The sequence below is a fragment of the Rhineura floridana genome, chromosome 1 (assembly GCF_030035675.1).
Source record: "Rhineura floridana isolate rRhiFlo1 chromosome 1, rRhiFlo1.hap2, whole genome shotgun sequence".
In the NCBI taxonomy this organism is placed as follows: Eukaryota; Metazoa; Chordata; class Lepidosauria; order Squamata; family Rhineuridae; genus Rhineura; species Rhineura floridana.
The window spans coordinates 155,056,414-155,075,918 of NC_084480.1; the positions used below are offsets into that span (position 1 = coordinate 155,056,414).

The 19,505-nt window shown below is 42.4% G+C and overlaps 2 protein-coding genes across 8 annotated transcripts in view; both read left to right on the forward strand.

Moving 5' to 3' along the window:
• Window positions 1–3,498, forward strand: part of LOC133390212 (tumor necrosis factor receptor superfamily member 1A-like) — a 68,817-nt gene extending 65,319 nt beyond the window's left edge. For both annotated transcript variants that reach the window (XM_061638331.1, XM_061638341.1), the window contains one exon: window positions 1,947–3,498. In XM_061638331.1, the coding sequence (XP_061494315.1) occupies window positions 1,947–2,215 (269 nt within the window). In that variant the 3' untranslated portion in view covers window positions 2,216–3,498. The remainder of the gene's footprint in view (window positions 1–1,946) is intronic.
• A 7,176-nt stretch (window positions 3,499–10,674) lies between these two features.
• The window catches only part of POLQ (DNA polymerase theta), a 98,732-nt gene continuing 89,901 nt past the window's right edge, over window positions 10,675–19,505 (forward strand). For 5 of the 6 annotated variants that reach the window (XM_061638353.1, XM_061638371.1, XM_061638387.1 and 2 more), the window contains exons 1-3: window positions 10,675–10,891; window positions 11,390–11,572; window positions 18,528–18,658. In XM_061638353.1, coding sequence (XP_061494337.1) covers window positions 10,786–10,891; window positions 11,390–11,572; window positions 18,528–18,658 — 420 coding nt within the window. In that variant the 5' untranslated portion in view covers window positions 10,675–10,785. The remainder of the gene's footprint in view (window positions 10,892–11,389; window positions 11,573–18,527; window positions 18,659–19,505) is intronic. The other variant, XM_061638363.1, reaches the window with a different exon arrangement.

Here is a 19,505-nt window from a genome sequence, read left to right on the forward strand (position 1 = left end):
AATAAATAACCAAATTGGAAAAGGAAAATGGAAACAAAAAAAGGATGGATGGCAATACATAATGTTACAGTAGATGATCCAAAATCAAATTAAGAGCTCCACATTTCCTGGGATACTACTGATCGTTGTTGTTGTAATTGATGCTCAGAAGTATACAAAATAAAGTTCCACCAGTATAAAATGCATCAGGCTTGGCTCGTCCTTGGAACATAAAGAGAGTGTGATTTTCCCCCAAAAAACAGCAACTTTCCAGGTGTTCTTATACCACAGTGATGTTGGATGTTGGATCGGGCACAAGCAGATGCCCAGAATGCAGAACAGAATAGTGACAGGCTAGATCCCAGTTGAATCACTCAGCCAGACAAGACATAAGTTTTAAGAGTCACTTTACTGACAATAGAGGTATAGAATACATTACAAGCTCTCTCTCTCTACCAAACTCCTTGACCCCCACACTCTGCCAGTTTCAGTTTCCAGCTATATACTGATAAGGCAGCTGGTTGTCCTGGCAACGTGTCCTTGAGGAGTGCACGTCCACTCCAGCCTTGTGAGCTACTTGGCCTTGTAACTCTGCCATGGAAAAATACTCTTAGGAACTTTTTACTTGCCAACAAGTGAGATGTCCAAATTCTTCCATATTTGAGTAATTGAAAGGCGTGCTGTAAATAAATAAATCTCTAGGTCTTCAAACAATATATTCACATTACCACCCTCAAAAATTTAGCATAGGGCCAGATGGGACAACACCTATATATGGGAGTTGATAATTTTTGAAATTTCTTCAAAAACCACTAGCCAGAAAGATTTGACCTGGGAGCAGTTCCACCATTAGTGGAAATAGGTACCTTGGCTTCCACACTCTCTCCGACATTCTGCAGTAGCACCTAGTATTATCCATAAGATCTGCACTGAGGTCCTATACCACCTATGATAGGTCTTAAGTGCAGCTTCTCTAATTTGCGCAGACCTAATTGGCTTACGAGTCCATACATTTTACCATTGTGCCTCTTCCAATTTAATCCTAACATCTTTCTCCCATAAAACCTTTAGACTTGCCAGCAGTCCTGTAGTGAAATTTATTAGTTCTTTGTATAATTCAGCAACCAGCCCTTTGCTTTAATCTATTATTCAGAAAAACATATTCTGAATGTGTAAGAGACCTCGTGGCCTGCATGCAAATATTAGAATCCATTAATAGAGGCAGGGAATAAGAACATAAGAAGAGCCTGCTGGATCAGGCCAGTGGCACATCTAGTCCAGCATCCTGTTCTCATAGTGGCCAACCAGTGGCCCATGGGAAGCCCGCAAGCAGGACCCAAGTGCAAGAACACTCTCCCCTCCTGAGGCTTCCGGCAACTGGTTTTCAGAAGCATGCTGCCTCTGACTAGGGTGGCACAGCACAGCCATCATGGCTAGTAGCCATTGATAGCCCTGTCCTCCATGAATTTGTCTAATCTTCTTTTAAAGCTATCCAAGCTGATGGCCATCACTGCATCTTGTGGGAGCAAATTCCATAGTTTAACTATGCGCTCAGTAAAGAAGTACTTCCTTTTGTCTGTCCTGAATCTTCCAACATTCAGGTTCTTTGAATGTCCATGAGTTCTAGTATTATGAGAGAGGGAGAAGAACTTTTCTCTATCCACTTTCTCAATGCCATGCATAATTTTATCCACTTCTATCATGTCTCCTCTGACCCGCCTTTTCTCTAAACTAAAAAGCCCCAAATGCTGCAACCTTTCCTCGTAAGGGAGTCGCTCCATCCCCTTGATCATTCTGGTTGCCCTCTTCTGAACCTTTTCCAACTCTAGAATATCCTTTTTGAGATGAGGCGACCAGAACTGTACACAGTATTGCAAATGCTGCTGCACCATAGATTTATACAACTGCATTATGATATCGGCTAACATCAACATCGCTTAATTTCTCCTTTGTTGTTTTATCTCTAGGTCCTGAAGTTTTGTATACTGTGGTAGATCATGTACCAGTGTCTCGGTGGAAGGAATTTGTTCGGCGCCTGGGACTGAATGAAAATGCAATAGAGAGAACTTATACGGAACACCGGCACATGCGGGAAGCACAGTATGACATGCTGAGACAATGGAGGCTGCAGGCAGGCCATGGTGCCACTGTGGAGCGCATCAGTAATGTTCTCAACCAAATGGAGATGAGTGGCTGTAGTGAGGCTATTCAGGAGATCCTACCCAAACAGCCCTAGATATTTTACTTTCTTTGCTACCTCTACAACAGGCATAAGTACTCATTCACACCATGCATGTTCATCTTTTGATGACTATAGCATCCTGGGGATTTGTGCGTTTGAATGAGACATTACACCATAAAAAGAACTCATAGATTATTACCCCCAACACAATATTTTTCAATGGAGGAAGATCACTATCATGCATGATTGAGTAATCCAGCAATATGTATGTGAAACAGTTCTAAGGTCTCCTCTCCATGTGAAGTCCAGGCCATGCTTTCAGAGTCGGATTTTGACCTCCTTTCACTTGTCCTTTTACAGACAAATAGTAGAGACTGAACGCAGGTCACTTTGTCAAATGCTCTGCCTTATAGGACTTGTGAGGATGTCTCTTAAATGAGTACTTTCAACTTTTTCTGATCCAGGACTTCCTTTTAATTCCAACCAGTTTTAGCTTTTATATGTACATGCCCATGTTTCCATATTCTCTCTCTCTCATTCTCTCTCTGTGTTGTTCTGCTTCCAGCTTGTGTTCTCCAAGGCATGTGTACACTACAGACATACTGGTTTAACTGTTATTCCTTCTCTCTGTGGAACCTTTGGGAATTGCTTTGGAGTGAGGGAGAGATCACTAGCTGTCAATTTTTAGCTCCTGTAATTTAGGAATTATATGGGGTTTTTCCTGTCAGGAAGGCATTACAGTTCAACCTGTATAGAACTAGCATAAATGTGTAGTCATATAACCAAACTAAACTGTCTCCCCCACCATTTTCTTCTCTCTCTCTCACTCTTTGTTTTAAATCAAATGTTGTGGGGCCACTGGTGCAACCCATATGGATCCTAAACCATTAGAGGAAAACAATATTGGCCTGTGATCCTATGCACACTTACCTAGGTGTAAGCGCCAATGAACATAGTGGGGCTTACTTCTGAGTGAACATACATAAGATTGTACTGTCAGTCAGCAAAGATTCCACTCTCCTAAACAGGGAAACATTGCCAAGAGTTAGAAAGAAAGATTTCAATCTGAGATTCAGGAAAATGCCTGCATAATAGTACAAGTCAGCTCTGTCTGTAAATAAATTCACAGTTCAGGTTAAGTAACGCTGTTAAGTATTTTGTATATACTTTTCTCGTTGTATCTTTGTGTAATCCTTTTTATAACTGAATGACCAAGTCTCTCTGAACAAATACAGGATGAGTGTTTTATGTTTTCTTGAACACATGTTGGTTCATTCTACACTCTTGATATAAATGACTGAATTTGTAATACAAATTAAAAGCTGAAAGAAAAAGCAGCTGGCTGTTCTTTCTCTGTTTCCAACAAAAACATACAAGCAAGAGGAGACAAACCCTTTCCCCAACATTCCCTTAAATCTAAATAAATTGTACAGTTTAATATGGAAAATCAAGAGATAAATTAAAAAATTGTCCTTCCTTAAAACTCTCTCTTGGGAACGTTAGCTTCAATCAGAATGGTTTTCCTCTCCCACCTTTTATTTTTGTTTCAGGTATTCCCAATAGCAGTTGAAGGGAAAGTCTACAAAGGCATGATGATGTATATTTAGCAGACTTAGGCTACAATCCAATACATATCTGGTCAGAAGTAAGCTCCATTAGGTTCAATGGGACTTACTCCCAGGTAAGTTTATATTGGATTGCCACCTTATTTTACAAAATAAAAGGGTGAGACTGACCTTTATCCTGACTTGCAGAAAAGCAAATTTAGGGTTATATTTTGCCTATAAATATATATGTAATGATTCATTTCAACTGAAGCAAGTCATCTCGTATAATACAGTTTTGGGTGGACATAAGAGTGTGCACTTACAAGGGTGCCTTGCTCAGGGCCCTGCCTTTTCTACTCACAGGTTTATGGAAATGCAGAAATAACCCCTTTTCTTTCATGTTCTTTAGATGTTTGGAGCAAATGGTAAAATAAATTGCCACTGTATTCCGTTCCCCTAATTCTTTTACTCCATCGTATCTCCTTTTCTTCTCAGGACAAGTATATCTACTTTAAAGTGTGGGAAAGTCAGGGCCTGTATCGGTTCAGATTTTCATGACAGAAGCTCCCTGATCTTGGGAAATCAAATAAAAATCTTAGTTGCAAAATACCCTGTTGGCTTGGCTAACTTCACCAAGTTCAATATTTTATCTTGATTTTTCCACTAGGGAACAGGCAAACTATTCTTAAACCCTTTGAATGCCTCATTTTACATGCACAAAGCACCTATAAAAGTATATTATTAAAACCACATTAGATTATTTATTTATTAATTTTATTATTTGATTTATATTCTCCCCTTCCTCCCAGCAGGAGCCCAGATTACTAGATGTATCCTTGGCTAATCTGTTGTTGTTAAATTTATTACCTGCACTTCACGAGTAGGTCCTAAGGTGGGTCACAACAATATAAAATACATTATTAAAAAGCAGTCTAAAATAAATGACATTCACAACTAGAGAGGGTCCTAAGATAAATATATATATATATCTCAACCATCAAAGGCCAGGGTAAAGAGGTGCATCTTCAGCATATGACAAAAACTGTACAGGGAAGGCTCTGGACACATCTCTGTGGAGAGGTAATTCCACAACTTGGGGGATGTCACAGAGAATTTATTTATTGTATTTATTTATTGTATTTATATACCGCCCCATAGCCGAAGCTCTCTGGGCGGTTTACAGTAGCTAAAAACATTAAAAACAAATATACAAATTTAAAACACATCTTTTAAAAACAATTTAAAACAATTTAAAACACATGCTAAATGTGCACCGATAGCAAAATTCTGGCTCTCTAGGACTCTTTGGGGGACTAGCCACCAAAGAATTCATGCCTAGCTGCTGTATACAGTTGTGAGCCCATTCCCTCAAGTCACAGTGAAATTCAGAGAACCAGTCCCTTCTCTTTTCTCTGAAACAAAGAGTGTTTTTTTTAATTTCTTCCTTTACTCTCATATCTCCTCCATTTCCCAGATCTTGCTATTATTTTACCCTCACATAGTCCCAAAGCCAAGTCCAAGCATTCCCTGGTGCATCTAGCTTTCCCATGCAGCCCTGCTGCATTTCTACCCACTCCCAATTTGGCAATCATTAGATTTTCTATATCTGGCTACTCTTAACTCTATAACAGAAGTATAAGCTGTTGGTTCAGGCAATGTGGCTTTGATTTTCCATTGAATCCATGTACGACTTCATGTGAAGGTTTGCAGTTTAAGATATTTAAATATCAGATTTCTGTCCACCTCTCCTACTGAGAACATAGGCTAGCATGAACACAGGTTATGCCATTTTATCCTCACAGAACCACTAGGAACACATCTGTGCAGCTGCTAGATTAAACCCACTGAGGTTTATATGGCTGAGCAACAATTTGAGCCTAAGTATCCACTGAAAGCTCTGCTATTTTAAATCCACCTCTTCCTAGGCCTTGGCTATTTCATATTTAGGTTTAGGATGTTTCCAAAGGATGGTCCCAAAAAGAAAATTTAAAAAGTTTCTAGAATATTCCAAGATCTAAAACAAGGCTAAACTGGGGGTCAGGGGGACTTGGACAGATCTCTTTGGTGAAACAGAATTCAATCTGTCAAATCCACAAGGCTTCTCTCATAAGAAAATTAAAAAGAAAACGTGTGTGTGTGAGCCACCCTTCCCTGACGTCTGAGGGTAGTGGAACTACCAAGAGGACTTCTGCACATCTTAAAACTGGAGACTGTCTGTAGGGAAGGAGGCAGTCTTTCAGATATTTGGGGCCTAAATTGTTGAGGGTTTTAAATAAGCATGAGCACCCTGAATTGGGCCCGGAAATGAACTGACAACCAACGTAGCTATTTTTAAAACGGGTTATATGAGATCTAAATGGAACTACAGCCAATAATCTGGCCACTGCCAGATAGTTGGAATAGTTGAGGTTTCTGAGTCGTCTGCAAGGGCAGCTCCAACGTACAACGTATAGCAATAATCAATCTGGAAGTTACCAGAGCATGGAGTACAATGGATGCATCTTCTCTGTCCGAAAGGGACCAGAGTTGCAAACCAGCTAGAGCTGGAAAAAGGCACTCCTAGCCACCATGGCCATCTGAGCCTTCAGTGACAAGGTTGAATCCAGGAACATCAAGTTATGGACTCTATATCCATCTCCCGGTCTCAAGAACTTGGGACACATAACATCTGTCTTTTCAAGCATCGGTCCAACACTTCAACTGCCTCTCCTGATTCAGAGGGAACAGAGATAGAGCTAGGTGTCATAGAATCATAGAGTTGGAAGGGGCCTATAAGGCCATCGAGTCCAACCCCCTGCTCAATGCAGGAATCCAAGTTAAAGCATACTGGACAGGTGCCTGTCCAACTGCCTACTGAGTGCCTCCAGTGTTGGAGAGCCAACTACCTCCCTAGGTCATTGGTTCCATTGTCGTATGGCTCTAACAGCCAGGAAGTTTAATCTTAATGTTCAGCCGTAATCTGGCTTCCTATAACTCCCAATCTATTTAAGCAGACTCAAGGAGGGGGGGGAATAACAGTTGCTGAGTCAACTTCTTGGATTCATGTCATGCTTAGCTAGTGCTAGTTCCTAGAAGCTGAGTTCCTAGAAAGAGTAGCTAGTTACATGAGGCACTCTGCACTGCAGCTGTCCATTACTTTAATAAAAATAGAAAATACCGCTGTTGAGTCTGAGTCTCTCAACATTGGGCAGGACAATGGGTAGGGGACAGACAGGTGGTTGGCCACACTTCAAGCAGTTTCCTCAGGCGGCAACAATTGAAACTGATCCAGCACAGGTGCACCAGACAGTGCTCTGTATGCCTCCACTGGACTTGCTTTAACTGTGGCATTCAACTCTGTACAAATTTGGCCAACTTTCTCCCTGAAGTGCTTTGCAATATTGTTATAGTAGGCTGCCAAGGGTCTCTTGACCAGATGACAAAAGCCCATTCACCATCTGGAAAAGCTCTGCTTGAAAGTTACTTACAAATACAATGCTGGTATCGGAAAGTGGTTTCTGTCAAGGTTTTGTGGCTTATTGCATGAATCCTGTCTAGTCATGTGTGACTGGTGAATTTGGTAGGTCTGGCTCGCTGGGACGTTGCTGTTATGGGCCAATGTCTATTAAAATGTATTATAGCCTGGAACGGGTATCAGAACGCGGTTTCCATTATCATTCAGTTGCTTATTGCATGAATCTCATCTAGTCATTAGTGACTGGTGAATTTAGTAGGTGTGGCTTTCTCAGATGTTGCTGTTTCAGGCCATTTTGTTTGTTAAAAGGTTAACAAAATATATTGGAATGGTTTTGGTTCTCAAATGTTCTCAAATACAGTATATCTAACACATCCCATTGTCAGTTTTCAATTTCTTTTATAAGGGGTCTATTCCAATATGTTCCATTCTGGCAATCACAATGCCAAAATACAATTTAAATAACATCGCAGAAAAATATAAAGATCAAATAAGGAACATATTTGAGGCTTTAAACAGCTGATAGAGAAACAGAAGAACTATGGATTGAAGCCACAGATAAGGGAAGAATGCAAAAGGACAATACCTCTAGTTAAAAAGAGAGAGAGACCTCAATGGATGACTGACAAAATTCTGAAAATGGTTAAAGAGAGAAGGAAAGGAAAAGGAGATAGAAATATGATTAGAACCCTAAATGCAATAATACAATGGCTAGTACGTAGGGATAAAGAGAACTATTACAATAGTTATTGTATAGAAATAGAAGAGGATAATAAAAAAAGGTAGAACAAGAGCCCCATTCCAAAGATTAGAGAAATTAAAGGGAAATTTAAAACAAGAGTAGGGATGTTGAATAATCAACGGGAACACAATGATTGGCCAAGACAAAATAAAAGGAAGATGGTAGCAATACACTGAAAAACTATATAAGAGATGCAAGGATGACAGTTTCATTCATGGAGGAACCATATGATGAAGAACCAGAGATTTTAGAAAGTGAGATGGAAGCTGCTCTTAAAATACTTGGAAGAAACAAAGCACCAGGAATAGACGGCATAGCAACGGAATTGCTACAAGTTCCTGAGACTGAATCTGTCCAAATTTTGACAAAAATTTGTCAACAAATGGAAAATAAAACAATGGTCCACAGACTGGAAGTATTCAATATACATCCCAATTCCAAAGAAAGGGGATCCCATGAATGCAGTAATTATAGAACTGTTGCCTTAATATCCCATGCAAGTAAAGTAATGCTCAAGATTCTACAACAAAGGCTCTTACCATATATGGAGTGAGAAATGCCAGATGTCCAAGCTCAATTTAGAAAGGGAAGAGGCACCAGAGATCATATTGCAAACATACATTGGATAATGGAACGGACCAAGCCATTTCTGTTTGCCACCCTGGGCTCCTGGTGGGAGGAAGGGCGGGATATAAATCAAATAATAAATAAATAAATAAATAATCAGAAGAAAATCACCCTGTGCTTTATAGATTACAGCAAAGCCTTTGATCGTGTAGATCATGAAAAACTATGGAATGCTTTAAAAGAAATGGGGGTGCCACAGCATCTGGAGAAGAGGCTGCAGTAAGAACAGAATATGGAGGAACCGATGGGTTCCCCATTGGAAAGGGCAGGGCTGGTTCTAAAGGGCGGCCAGGTGGGGCACTGGCTTGAGGGCCCCTGGAGCTACAGAGGCCCCTGAGGGACCCCTCTGCTCCCCTTCCATGATCCTCCAGGAGGAGCTTCTGAACCACCCGCCATCCCCCCGCTTCACCTACCTTTCTCTTTGCTGTTTTTTTGCGGTTGCCATCCATCAAGATGGCGGCCGAGGTTTCCGTAAGGGGCTGAAGCCTCTGCCGCCATCTTGGTTGATGCCAGTAATGCGCACACGTGAGTGCCATCAACAAAGATGGTGGCAGAGGCTTCAGCCCCTTACGGAAACTTAGACCGCCATCTTGATTGATGGCAATCCTGCGTGCACAGTGCATGCAGCCGCAAAAAACAGCAGAGAAAGGTAGGTGAAGCGGGGGATAGCAGGGGGATGGCAAGCAGCTCGGAAGCTCCTTCCTGTGATCCGCACTCCTGCTGCGGATCGTGGAAGGGGAGCGGAGGGGCCCGGGGCAGGCTGGTGCCCAAGGGCCCGGGCATGCCTGGAGCCGGACCTGGGAAAGGGTGTGAGACAGCAGTGTGTTTTATCACCCTATGCAGAACATATCATACGGAAAGTGGGATTGGACCAAGATTAAGAAGGTGTGAAAACTGGAGGGAGAAATATCAATAATTTAAGATATGCAGACGATACCATACTATTAGCAGAAACCAGTAATGATTTGAAACGAATGCTGATGAAAGTTAAAGAGGAAAGCACAAAAGCAGGACTACAGCTGAACGTCAAGAAGACTAAAGTAATGACAACAGAAGATTTATGTAACTTTAAAGTTGATAAAGAGAACATTGAACTTGTCAAGGATTTTCAATATCTTGTTACAGTCATTAACCAAAATGGAGACAGTAGTCAAGCAATCAGAAGAAGTCTAGGACTGGGGAGGGCAGCTGTGAGAGAACTAGAAAAGATCCTCAAATGCAAAGACGTGTCACTGAACACCAAAGTCAGGTTCCGACCATGGTATTCCCGATCTCTATGTATGGATGTGAAAGTTGGACAGTGAAAAAAGCGGATAAGAGAAAAATCAACTCATTTGAAATGTAGTTTTGGAGGAGAGGTTTGCAGATGCCATGGACTGTGAAGAAGACAAATAATTGGGTGTTAGAACAAATTAAAAACCAGAACTGTCACTAGAAGCTAAAACGATGAAATGAGGTTATCATACTTTGGACACATCATGAGAAGACATGATTGACTAGAAAAGACCATAATGCTGGGAAAAACAGAAGGGAGTAGAAAAAGAGGAAGGCCAAACAAGAGATGGATTGATTCCATAAAGGCAGCCACAGACCTGAATTTACAAGATCTGGGTGGTTTACGACAGATGCTGTTGGAGATTGCTGATTCATAGGGTCGCCATAAGTCGAAATCGACTTGAAGGCACACACGCATAGGAAGCCATATGACAAAAGACCCTGGAAGTCTGATTTTTCATAGGGAAAAAAACTGTTGGAATTTTAAGCGCTTTTATAATAGCTCTCCTAATTTACATATAAATACGACATATTTTCCTACATTCGTAGTAGAGGGGTGGACGTGAATGAGATTGCTGACGATGGAGTTGCAACGTAGTCCAGTTATATAATTACAGGTTAGAGATGGAGCTGAATCTGATTTAGATTTTCAGTCAAAAATCTCTCAGGTGGCAGCCAAAGTCAATCTCTTTATATTGTCTCTAAGATTTCCTCCCAAGCTAAATCCAGCGCTCAGTTGCGTAAAGAAGCCTTGTTCTCCTTCATTAACTTGTACGCAAAAGATACGACCACGTTCTGAACTTTGCCGGCGCAGTGTGTTAGTCTAACCGTTTAGTCTATGGAGCCTGCAGGGGGCTGAAGGGAAGTGAGAAGGAGGAGCCTCAGTCTTTCCCGGCAGTTTGAATGCCTGGGCGGGAAAATGGCGGCGGAAGGGCGCAGCTAGCAGGAGCAGGCAAGGGAGGTGCCCGGACGCAGGCAGATGGCGGCGTTTCTCCACTCGCCCCGCGGAGAGGGTCTGAGGGGCCTAGTGCTGAGTCCCCCTCCCGGTCTGGAATGCTCCCTCCGCCCAAGCGTCTGCCCTTCGGGTAAGTCATTCTGCTTTGAGGCTCCCCCGAGCAGATCCTCGAAGTAGTGACCCCGGGAGCCAAAGCCAGGTCCCCTAGTATTTTGGTAGGTCACATGTGATTGTTCCGCGATGCTTGCTTTGCTACTTAATCGTTGGATTTCGACTGAGTCGTTACTGTGGGTTCCTTTCTTAATACAGATCTTAAGGTAGAAAGATTCGAGCTCATAGTCTTATCGCTTAGACAGCTGTCATTCTCATGTACGCATTTAGGCTGTTCATAGCAATATCACAGATATGTTTTCTTTAAGGGCTGTTTGGCCCAGTTATTACAATATTTCTCTGTATTAGTGTGTATGTGCATATATATGCCGCGGTGTATCTGATGAAGAGAGGCTAGTGCAAGACAGTTTATGTCACAATTAAGCTGGTACTGCAAGACTCTTTGATATGTGGTGAGCCATGTAAATGTTCACCCTTGAGGAAAAATTCCCAGTCTGATTGCTGGATTTCCACCTAGGGCAACAGCACTACATGGATATTCCTGATGAGCAAACTGACAAACTGCTGTTAGCAAATTGGGGTCTTCCAAAAGCGGTCCTGGAGAAATACCATGGTTTGGGAGTAGTTCGCATGTTCCAGTGGCAGGCAGAGTGCCTGATGGTTGGACAAGTCCTGGAAGGGAAAAATTTGGTTTACTCAGGTAAGATAGTAGCTTGATGTACATCCATCAAATCTCACTTGTTGCAGGAGGCTGATGTAGCATTTCCCTGTCTGATTGTGTGGGTGGTGATTAAGGACCCCTTTCCATTGTGACAAGGTGTTGGTGGGGGAATCCTCCTTCATATGTAAACGACAGGTTGTGTTTCTCATTTCCCTTAAGTGCATACATGGCAATCAGGAATTGCTTTCTTTCTGTGTATTCTGATTTGATCTGAAGACTGATGCTAGCTCAATATTTTTAAAGGGAGAATTACTGTTGCTTTTCTCTCTTGGTAGTTTTTGGTGCAAACTGAGAATGTATTTGTGAAGCCTCCATCGTAGCTTCTCTAAGCCTGATATCTAAAAAGAAATAGAAGGTGACTTGTACATATTCTAATAATAATAATAATAATAAACTTTTATGGTAGCAATAAATATAAAATATTTCAGTAATTCTCAGTAACTGACAACCTGTAGGCCAGGGCCAGGAGTCCACAAACTTCAGCTACCCTTCCTAGCCAACCAAATATTTGTGTTCGCCAGGCCTTATTTTGTCCCGGACTTTGTGGTCTGCCTTCATGTGATGTTAGCCTTGCTTCCATTTCCAGCTCCAAGTTTGAATCTGTGGTTATGGTTGGCTTCAGAGATGGCCTTGGAACCCAGTGCAGCTGTAAGGATGATCCCTAATCTAGCTTCCAGCTGGATTGCGGGTGGGGTGAGGCTTATGTTGACAGTGTACTGCTCAGGTGGCCAGAGCACCAAAATGCTCAGAAGCCCAGGGCCAAATCAAGAAGCCTCAGCCTTCCTTTCCAGTTTTGTACTACAATATCACAGAACAACTTTAGGGAAGATTCTTGCCATCTTCCCAACTATCGGACTGGGGGATAGGGTGGAATTCATTTCATCGCCCTCATGAGAGGTTGCTGGAACACTTTCTGTGGCAAATCACAATGAGTGGAATTTTGGACCGCAGACCGTGATTATTCATGTGTTACAACTGGTAAGGAGTTGAGAGAGAAGCGCAGACATCCTGACAAACCATGGTTATTATAATAATATAGAACCCAACATGTGGTTTGACCCTCCAAACAAACCTGCAAACCATGGTTTAGAACTGCTTATCATCTTTGGTTTTTGGTTCTTCCAGCACTTGGCATCCTAAGTTTACTCTTGCCTCCATATGCAGCAGTTTCTGAGGATGGACTGATGACAATATCTGTGATTTGACAATTTGGACATCACACCAAGCCACAGACACAGCACAGACAATTTTCTGCAGACACACACCAAACCATAATTGGTTAATTCAGACATTACGCCAAGGTTCCTTAACCATAGTTTGATGTGATAATCATAACTAAGCCCTACAGTTTGGAACCAGAATATCTGAAAGATCACTTCATCCAGTCGATCACTGCATTCTGCCTCCTGCAGATGCCATCTCATCAGGATGTCTGTTCTGCACAACATAGGAATCAGGCCTTTAGTGTTGTGGCACCTACCCTTTGGAATTCTTTCCCCTTAAATATTAGGCAGGCACGTTGTCTTTTTGGCACCTGTTGAAGACCTTCCTCTTTCAACAAACCTTTTAAGCAGATAGATACCTTTTTCCCAGACTGCATCTGTATCGGAATTATTTTTTAAAAAATGTTTTGTTTTTAAGATGTTTTTATTTTATCACTTCTTGTTTGCCACCTTGGGCTCCTTTTAGGAGAACTGGCAGGATATAAATGTAAACCATCATCATTTATTTGATTGATTCATAGAATCATAGAATAGTAGAGTTGGAAGTGGCCTACAAGGCCATCGAGTCCAACCCCCTGCTCAAGGCAGGAATCCAAATCAAAGCATTCCCAACAGATGGCTGTCCAGCTGCCTCTTGAATGCCCCCAGTGTCGGAGAGCCCACTACCTCTCTAGGTAATTGGTTCCATTGTCGTATGGCTCTAACAGTTAGGAAGTTTTTCCTGATGTCCACTCGAAATCTGGCTTCCTGCAACTTGAGCCCATTATTCTGTGTCCTGCACTCTGGGACGACCGAGAAGAGATCCCGGCCCTCCTCTATGTGACAATGTGATGCGTCCTTCCCTGGCTCTCCCTGTCAGGTTCCTACCTGCGCGTGGCTACTGCCTGTCACTAGGCACCACCAGGGACTCCACCAGTCCGGACCGCTCTCTCTTATGGTTTTCCTATCCGCTCTAGCACAGATCTCAACAGATCCCCCTGCTAAGCAACCACCAGTAACGTCCCAATACTAGTATTCCCAGAGACTCTGAATACTGGTATTGTTACTCTCTTCACCGCTGCCACCATTTGTTACAGTTCCCCTTCAGCCTTGGTCATTACCTTACCCTCCCTTCTGGTCTGTGAAACCCCAGCCAAGGATCAGGCCTTTGGTAAACCAAATTAAATATTTATTAAAGATAACAAAGCTAACAAGATTAACAAGATTTCTTCTTAAGACACATAAGCATATGGTTTTACTCAATACTAATCTGAACTCCACCCCCCTCCTTCTTCACTCTCTCCTGGCAAACAACTCTCTCAAATCCCACCAAGCAATCCACTCTTTCTCTTCTCCCCCCAGATTCCACAATTTACCACCTCACATTCCCCAGATTTACCTGTCATCCTTTCGTTTATACTGTCAGCCATCTTAAACATTCAGCCAATCATCAAGCATTCTATTGCCCATTCACTCCCCCTCCTCTTTCACTACTTACCATGTATACTCTAAACAACCAGCACTTATCATATATACACTAATATATAGGAACATCACAGACAACCTTTCATGTACTTGAAGAGTGCTATCATATCTCCCCTCAGTCTTCTCTTCTCCAGGCTAAACATGCCCAGTTCTTTCAGTCTCTCCTCATAGGGCTTTGTTTCCAGTCCCCTGATCATCTTTGTTGCCCTCCTCTGAACCTGTTCCAGTTTGTCTGCATCCTTCTTGAAGTGCGGAGACCAGAACTGGACACGGTATTCAAGATGAGGCCTAACCAGTGCTGAATAGAGGGGAACTAGTACTTCACGCAATTTGGAAACTATACTTCTTGTTAATACAGCCTAATATAGCATTTGCCTTTTTTGCAGCCACATCACACTGTTGGCTCATATTCCGCTTGTGATCAACGACAATTCCAAGATCCTTTTCACATGTCGTACTGCTGAGCCAAGTATTCCCCATCTTATAACTGTGCATTTGGTTTCTTTTTCCTAAGTGTAGAACTTTGCATTTATCCCTGTTGAATGTCATTCTGTTGTTTTCAGTCCAACGCTCCAGCCCATCAAGGTCCCTTTGAATTTTCTTTCTGTCTTCCACGGTATTAGCTATGCCCCCCAACTTTGTATCATCTGCAGATTTGATAAGCATGCTTTGTACCTCCTCATCCAAGTAGTTAATAAAAATGTTAAAGAGCACTGGGCCCAGGTCCGAGCCCTGTGGTACCCCACTCATTACTTCCGCCCAGTTTGAGAAGGAACTATTGATAAATACTCTTTGATGTTAGGCTAACTGGTCTGTAGTTCCCCGGTTCCTCCTTCTTGCCCTTTTTGAAGATAGGGACAACATTAGCTCCTCCAGTCATCCGGCACTTCACCAGTCCTCCAAGATTTCGCAAAGATAATAGAGAGCGGTTCTGAGAGTTCTTCAGCCAGTTCCTTCAATACTCTAGGATGCAGTTTATCGGGCCCTGGAGATTTGAACTCGTTCAAAGTGATTAGGTATTCCTTGACCATTTGTCTATCAATTTCAAGCTCCAATCCTGCCCCTTCTACTTCATGTTTCCTGGGAGGATCATAGACCCTTTTTTGGGAGAAGACTGAGCCAAAGTAGGAATTGAGCACCTGCCTTTTCTTCGTCATCATTTTGCCATCCTCATTGAGTAGCTGTAGCACCATTTCTTTTCTCTGTCTTTTACTATGGACATACCTGAAGAAAGCTTTTTTGTTGCTTTTAGCATCCCTCGCTAGCCTCAGCTCATTCTCAGCTTTAGCCTTCTTGACACCATCCCTGCAATTCCGTGATACTTGCCTGTACTCTTCCTTTGTGGCCTGGCCTTCTTTCCACTTCCTGTATGTGTTTGTTTTGTTTTGTTTTCAGGTCATCTCTAAGCTTTTTGTGAAGCCACATTGGCTTCTTCTGTTGTTTCCCCCCTTTTTTCCTTGTTGGAATTGCTTGCCATTGCACTTTTAGAATTTCCTTTTTTAGAAACTCCCACCCATCTTCGACTCCTTTTCTCATTAGGGTGGCTTGTCATGGAACAGTACTTACAATTGTTCTGAGTTTATTAAAATCAGCTTTCCTGAAGTCCAGGGTGCGCATATGGCTACTCTCAGCTTTCGCTTCTGTTAAAATCAAGAATTTTCTGTAGGAGGAAGTTATCTCTAACACAAGTCAGAATTTTATTGGAGGGGCCGTGTTTGGCACAATTTGTCTCCCAACAGATATTAGGATAATTGAAACCCCCCATTACTACTACATCATGCCTCCTCAAAACATTGGCAATTTGCTTTTCAAAAGTTACATTCTCATCTTCTCCTTCATTGGGTGGTCGGTAGTAGACTCCAAGCACCACATTCCTTTTATTACTTGCCCCATTAATTTTAATCCAGACATTCTCGGTGGAGCTACCAAGCTCATCTTCCTGTATTTCTGTGCAGGGATATATATTTTTAACATATAGCGCAACTCCATCTCCCTTTTTATTCCTTCTGTTCTTCTTGAACAAGCTAGATCCTTCAATTGTTGTATTCCATTCATGAGAGTCATCCCACCAAGTTTCAGTTATACCTATCAAGTCGTAATTGCCCTCCTTTATTAAGAGTTCAAATTCGTCCTGCTTGTTTTCCATGCTCTGTGCATTAGTATACAGACATTGAAGACCATGTGATTTATAGCTTGGTTTCCTTACTACATTTTTCTGAGGACTGTTACTGGGTCCTATTAGAGCCGATCTCTCTGGTCCCACTACTGTGCATAAGCCTTCATCAGTCATTACCACCAAGTTTAGTTCTCCCTCCCCTTTAGGATTCAGTTTCAACCCCTCCTGATGAACTTCTCCATGCTGTGGCCAAACACATTCTTCCCAGTCCTTGTGAGATGCAACCCATCACTTGCCAGCAGTCCATCTTCCAGGAACCATAGCCCATGGTCCCAGAATCCAAATCTCTCACATCAGCACCACCTTCGTAGCCATTCATTCACATGGAGTATTTTTCTTTCCCTTTCTACTCCTCTTCTAAGTACTGGAAGGATGGATAAAAAAAACTATCTGGGCCCCAAAGTCCTTGAGTTTCCTTCCCCGAGCTTCAAAGTCTGATGTGATTTCTTCATAGCTCCGTTTGGCAGTATCATTTGTTCCCACATGGATGAGGAGAAAGGGATACCTGTCGGTGGGCTTGATGAGTGATGGCAACCCTTCCGTCACATCTCTAATCCATCCTCCTGTAGACAGCATACCTGGCGAGTCCACGGATCTTCTCGGCATACTTGGGTTTTGATCCCTTGCAGTAGGGAGTCTCCCACTACTAGTACTCTTCTCATCTTGTTGTGGGGCGTGGTTTCATTGCCCCTGCTTGATTGAGCAGCCTCTTGCTCATTGTCGCAAAGGGTCTCATGTATAAGCCAAAACATGGTTTGGCATTCCTTTGTGAGTGCCACTTAATTATATGGTTGGCAGCAAATCATAATTTGTCATCTCCTTTTTACCTGTTCCTATTCTCTTTCTAATTTTTTCCACTCAAGAGGTGGCACAGGTGGGCTATGGGGGAGAGCCAATAATGGTTCTATTTCATCTGATGCTTTCACATGCCTGCCTTCCTGTGCCAAGTTAGGTAAATATGAAACTTATATCAGTCCTGTTTGGGCCTTATAGAGCAATCCATCTCAGGAAAAGCTGGCATGAGTGGTGCCAATGTAAAGTTCCACCGCATCCAAGTGCCATTCAGGATTGGTAGGTTGAATGCCAGCTCAGCCGGGAGCTGCGTGCAGGGACCAGAAAGTAAAAGCCTTCTCTCCCAAATATCCCTGTCGAGGAGTAAGCCCTCTCCATGGAGTTCTATTTATTTTCGTAGACCAATCTTTTTCCCGGTGTAACTTTTGCCTCAGTTGGAACCTGCAGAGTGCTCCAAACACAAGTTGGATGTGGCCTAAGTCCCCTCACCTCAGCCCCTCCCCTGACATGCCCTTTTCAGGACTTATGTCAGCGTACGCAGGTTCAATTACACCAGTCTCATCTGAGCCAAAAGGAGTCAGGCTGAGGGGCTTATGCTGGTGTAGCTTTGCTGCGCCAGAACGCAGCCATCTCATCTGGAGGTCTGCCGCATCCAACTCCCCACAGCCCAGCATAAACGCAAATTGGACTGTGCCCCATAGGCATTTGTTGATGTCCAAGTTTTCTTGAGAGTTTAAACTTACATGGAGCTTCACATAATGTGGTTAACTGGGACGGGGGTACCAGGTCACCACCATATATACACCTTTGAAATATGGAAGTAAATTGCATTGAAATTAATTGAGCAGACATTTTCATAGATGTGTCCGGGACTGAGCTGCAGCTTTTCTCAAATAAATGGTGTGACTCCTTAACACAAACGCTAGTAGATCTGCAGAACCGCACTAGTCTCTAGCAGCAATAGTACATTGTCTCACCTAGAAATGCAGCAAGTGTGGACGGTGATGCTTCTTTCGGTGCACCCTACTTGTTCACTAAGGCATTTGCTAGCTCTTGATGCCAACTAATTGCTACAATTTGTAGTTCAGTTTTGTACTGTGTGTTAACGCTGCTGGATTTATTTTTATCATTGTATTTTAATGGTTTTTATTGTTAACTGCCTTCAGAAGTTTTCATGAAAAGATACATAAATAGTTAAAATAAAAGTTCTAAGTTGGAATTTGTCTGTCACTGTTGAATCTGTCCTGTAAACGAATGTCTTTCTTTCAATGACTTTCAGCTCCCACAAGTGCTGGAAAAACTCTTGTTGCTGAATTACTCATACTGAAGAGAGTGTTAGAAGCTCGCAAAAAAGCTTTGTTCATTCTACCTTTTATCTCTGTGGCCAAAGAAAAGAAATGTTACCTGCAGGTAAGTACAGTATTTTTAGAGTAGGGTTATAGATCAGAAGTCATGTGGAAGCTTGTAGAATCTTAAGTGCTGGGAGGAAGCACATTTTTGAAAGAGAATTTTTTTTGGAGAGGAGAACGGTGATTTTATAGTGCAATGAACTCAAAGCTATTTATGTGACACAGATCAGGAAGTATTGCAACATTTGGCATTTAACCAGTCAAGAAAACATTTGGTGTTCAAGTATTGGCCAAGTAAAGCCTTACAGTGAAGTCCTATATGTTTACTCAGAAGTAAGTCTCATTGAACTCCCTTCCCCAAGAGTTCTGTTTGGCACCCTTCTTGATTTCGTCTAGATGAGCCCTAAATACATTTTTTTCCCCAGTTGGTTTTTGGTTAAGATAAGTTGGCGCAGCTGGCAATCTGTGCCAGAAATGAGGGGGGTTAACTGTAGATCACTTTCTACTGCTGCTAATTCAATGAGTTAAATATTGTACTGAATGAGAACATAGGAAGAGCCCTTCTGGATCAGGCCAAAAGCTCATATAGTTCAGCATCTTTTTCTCACAGTGGCTGACCAGATGCCTGTGGAAGCCTACAAGCAGGATATAAGTGCAACAGCGCTCTCCCCGCACAGCACCTGGCATGCTGCTTCCAACAGTGGAGGGATAACATAGTCATCATGGCTAGTAGCCATCGATAGCCTTAGAATTTGTCTAATCCTCTTTTTAAGCCATCCAAGCTGATGGCCATCACTACCTCTTGTGGGAGTGAATTCCGTAGTAACGATGCGCTGTGTAAAGTACTTTTTTTGTGAGATGAGGCTGGAGGACATTCACTGCTAGGGACGACACCTCCTACTGGTCAG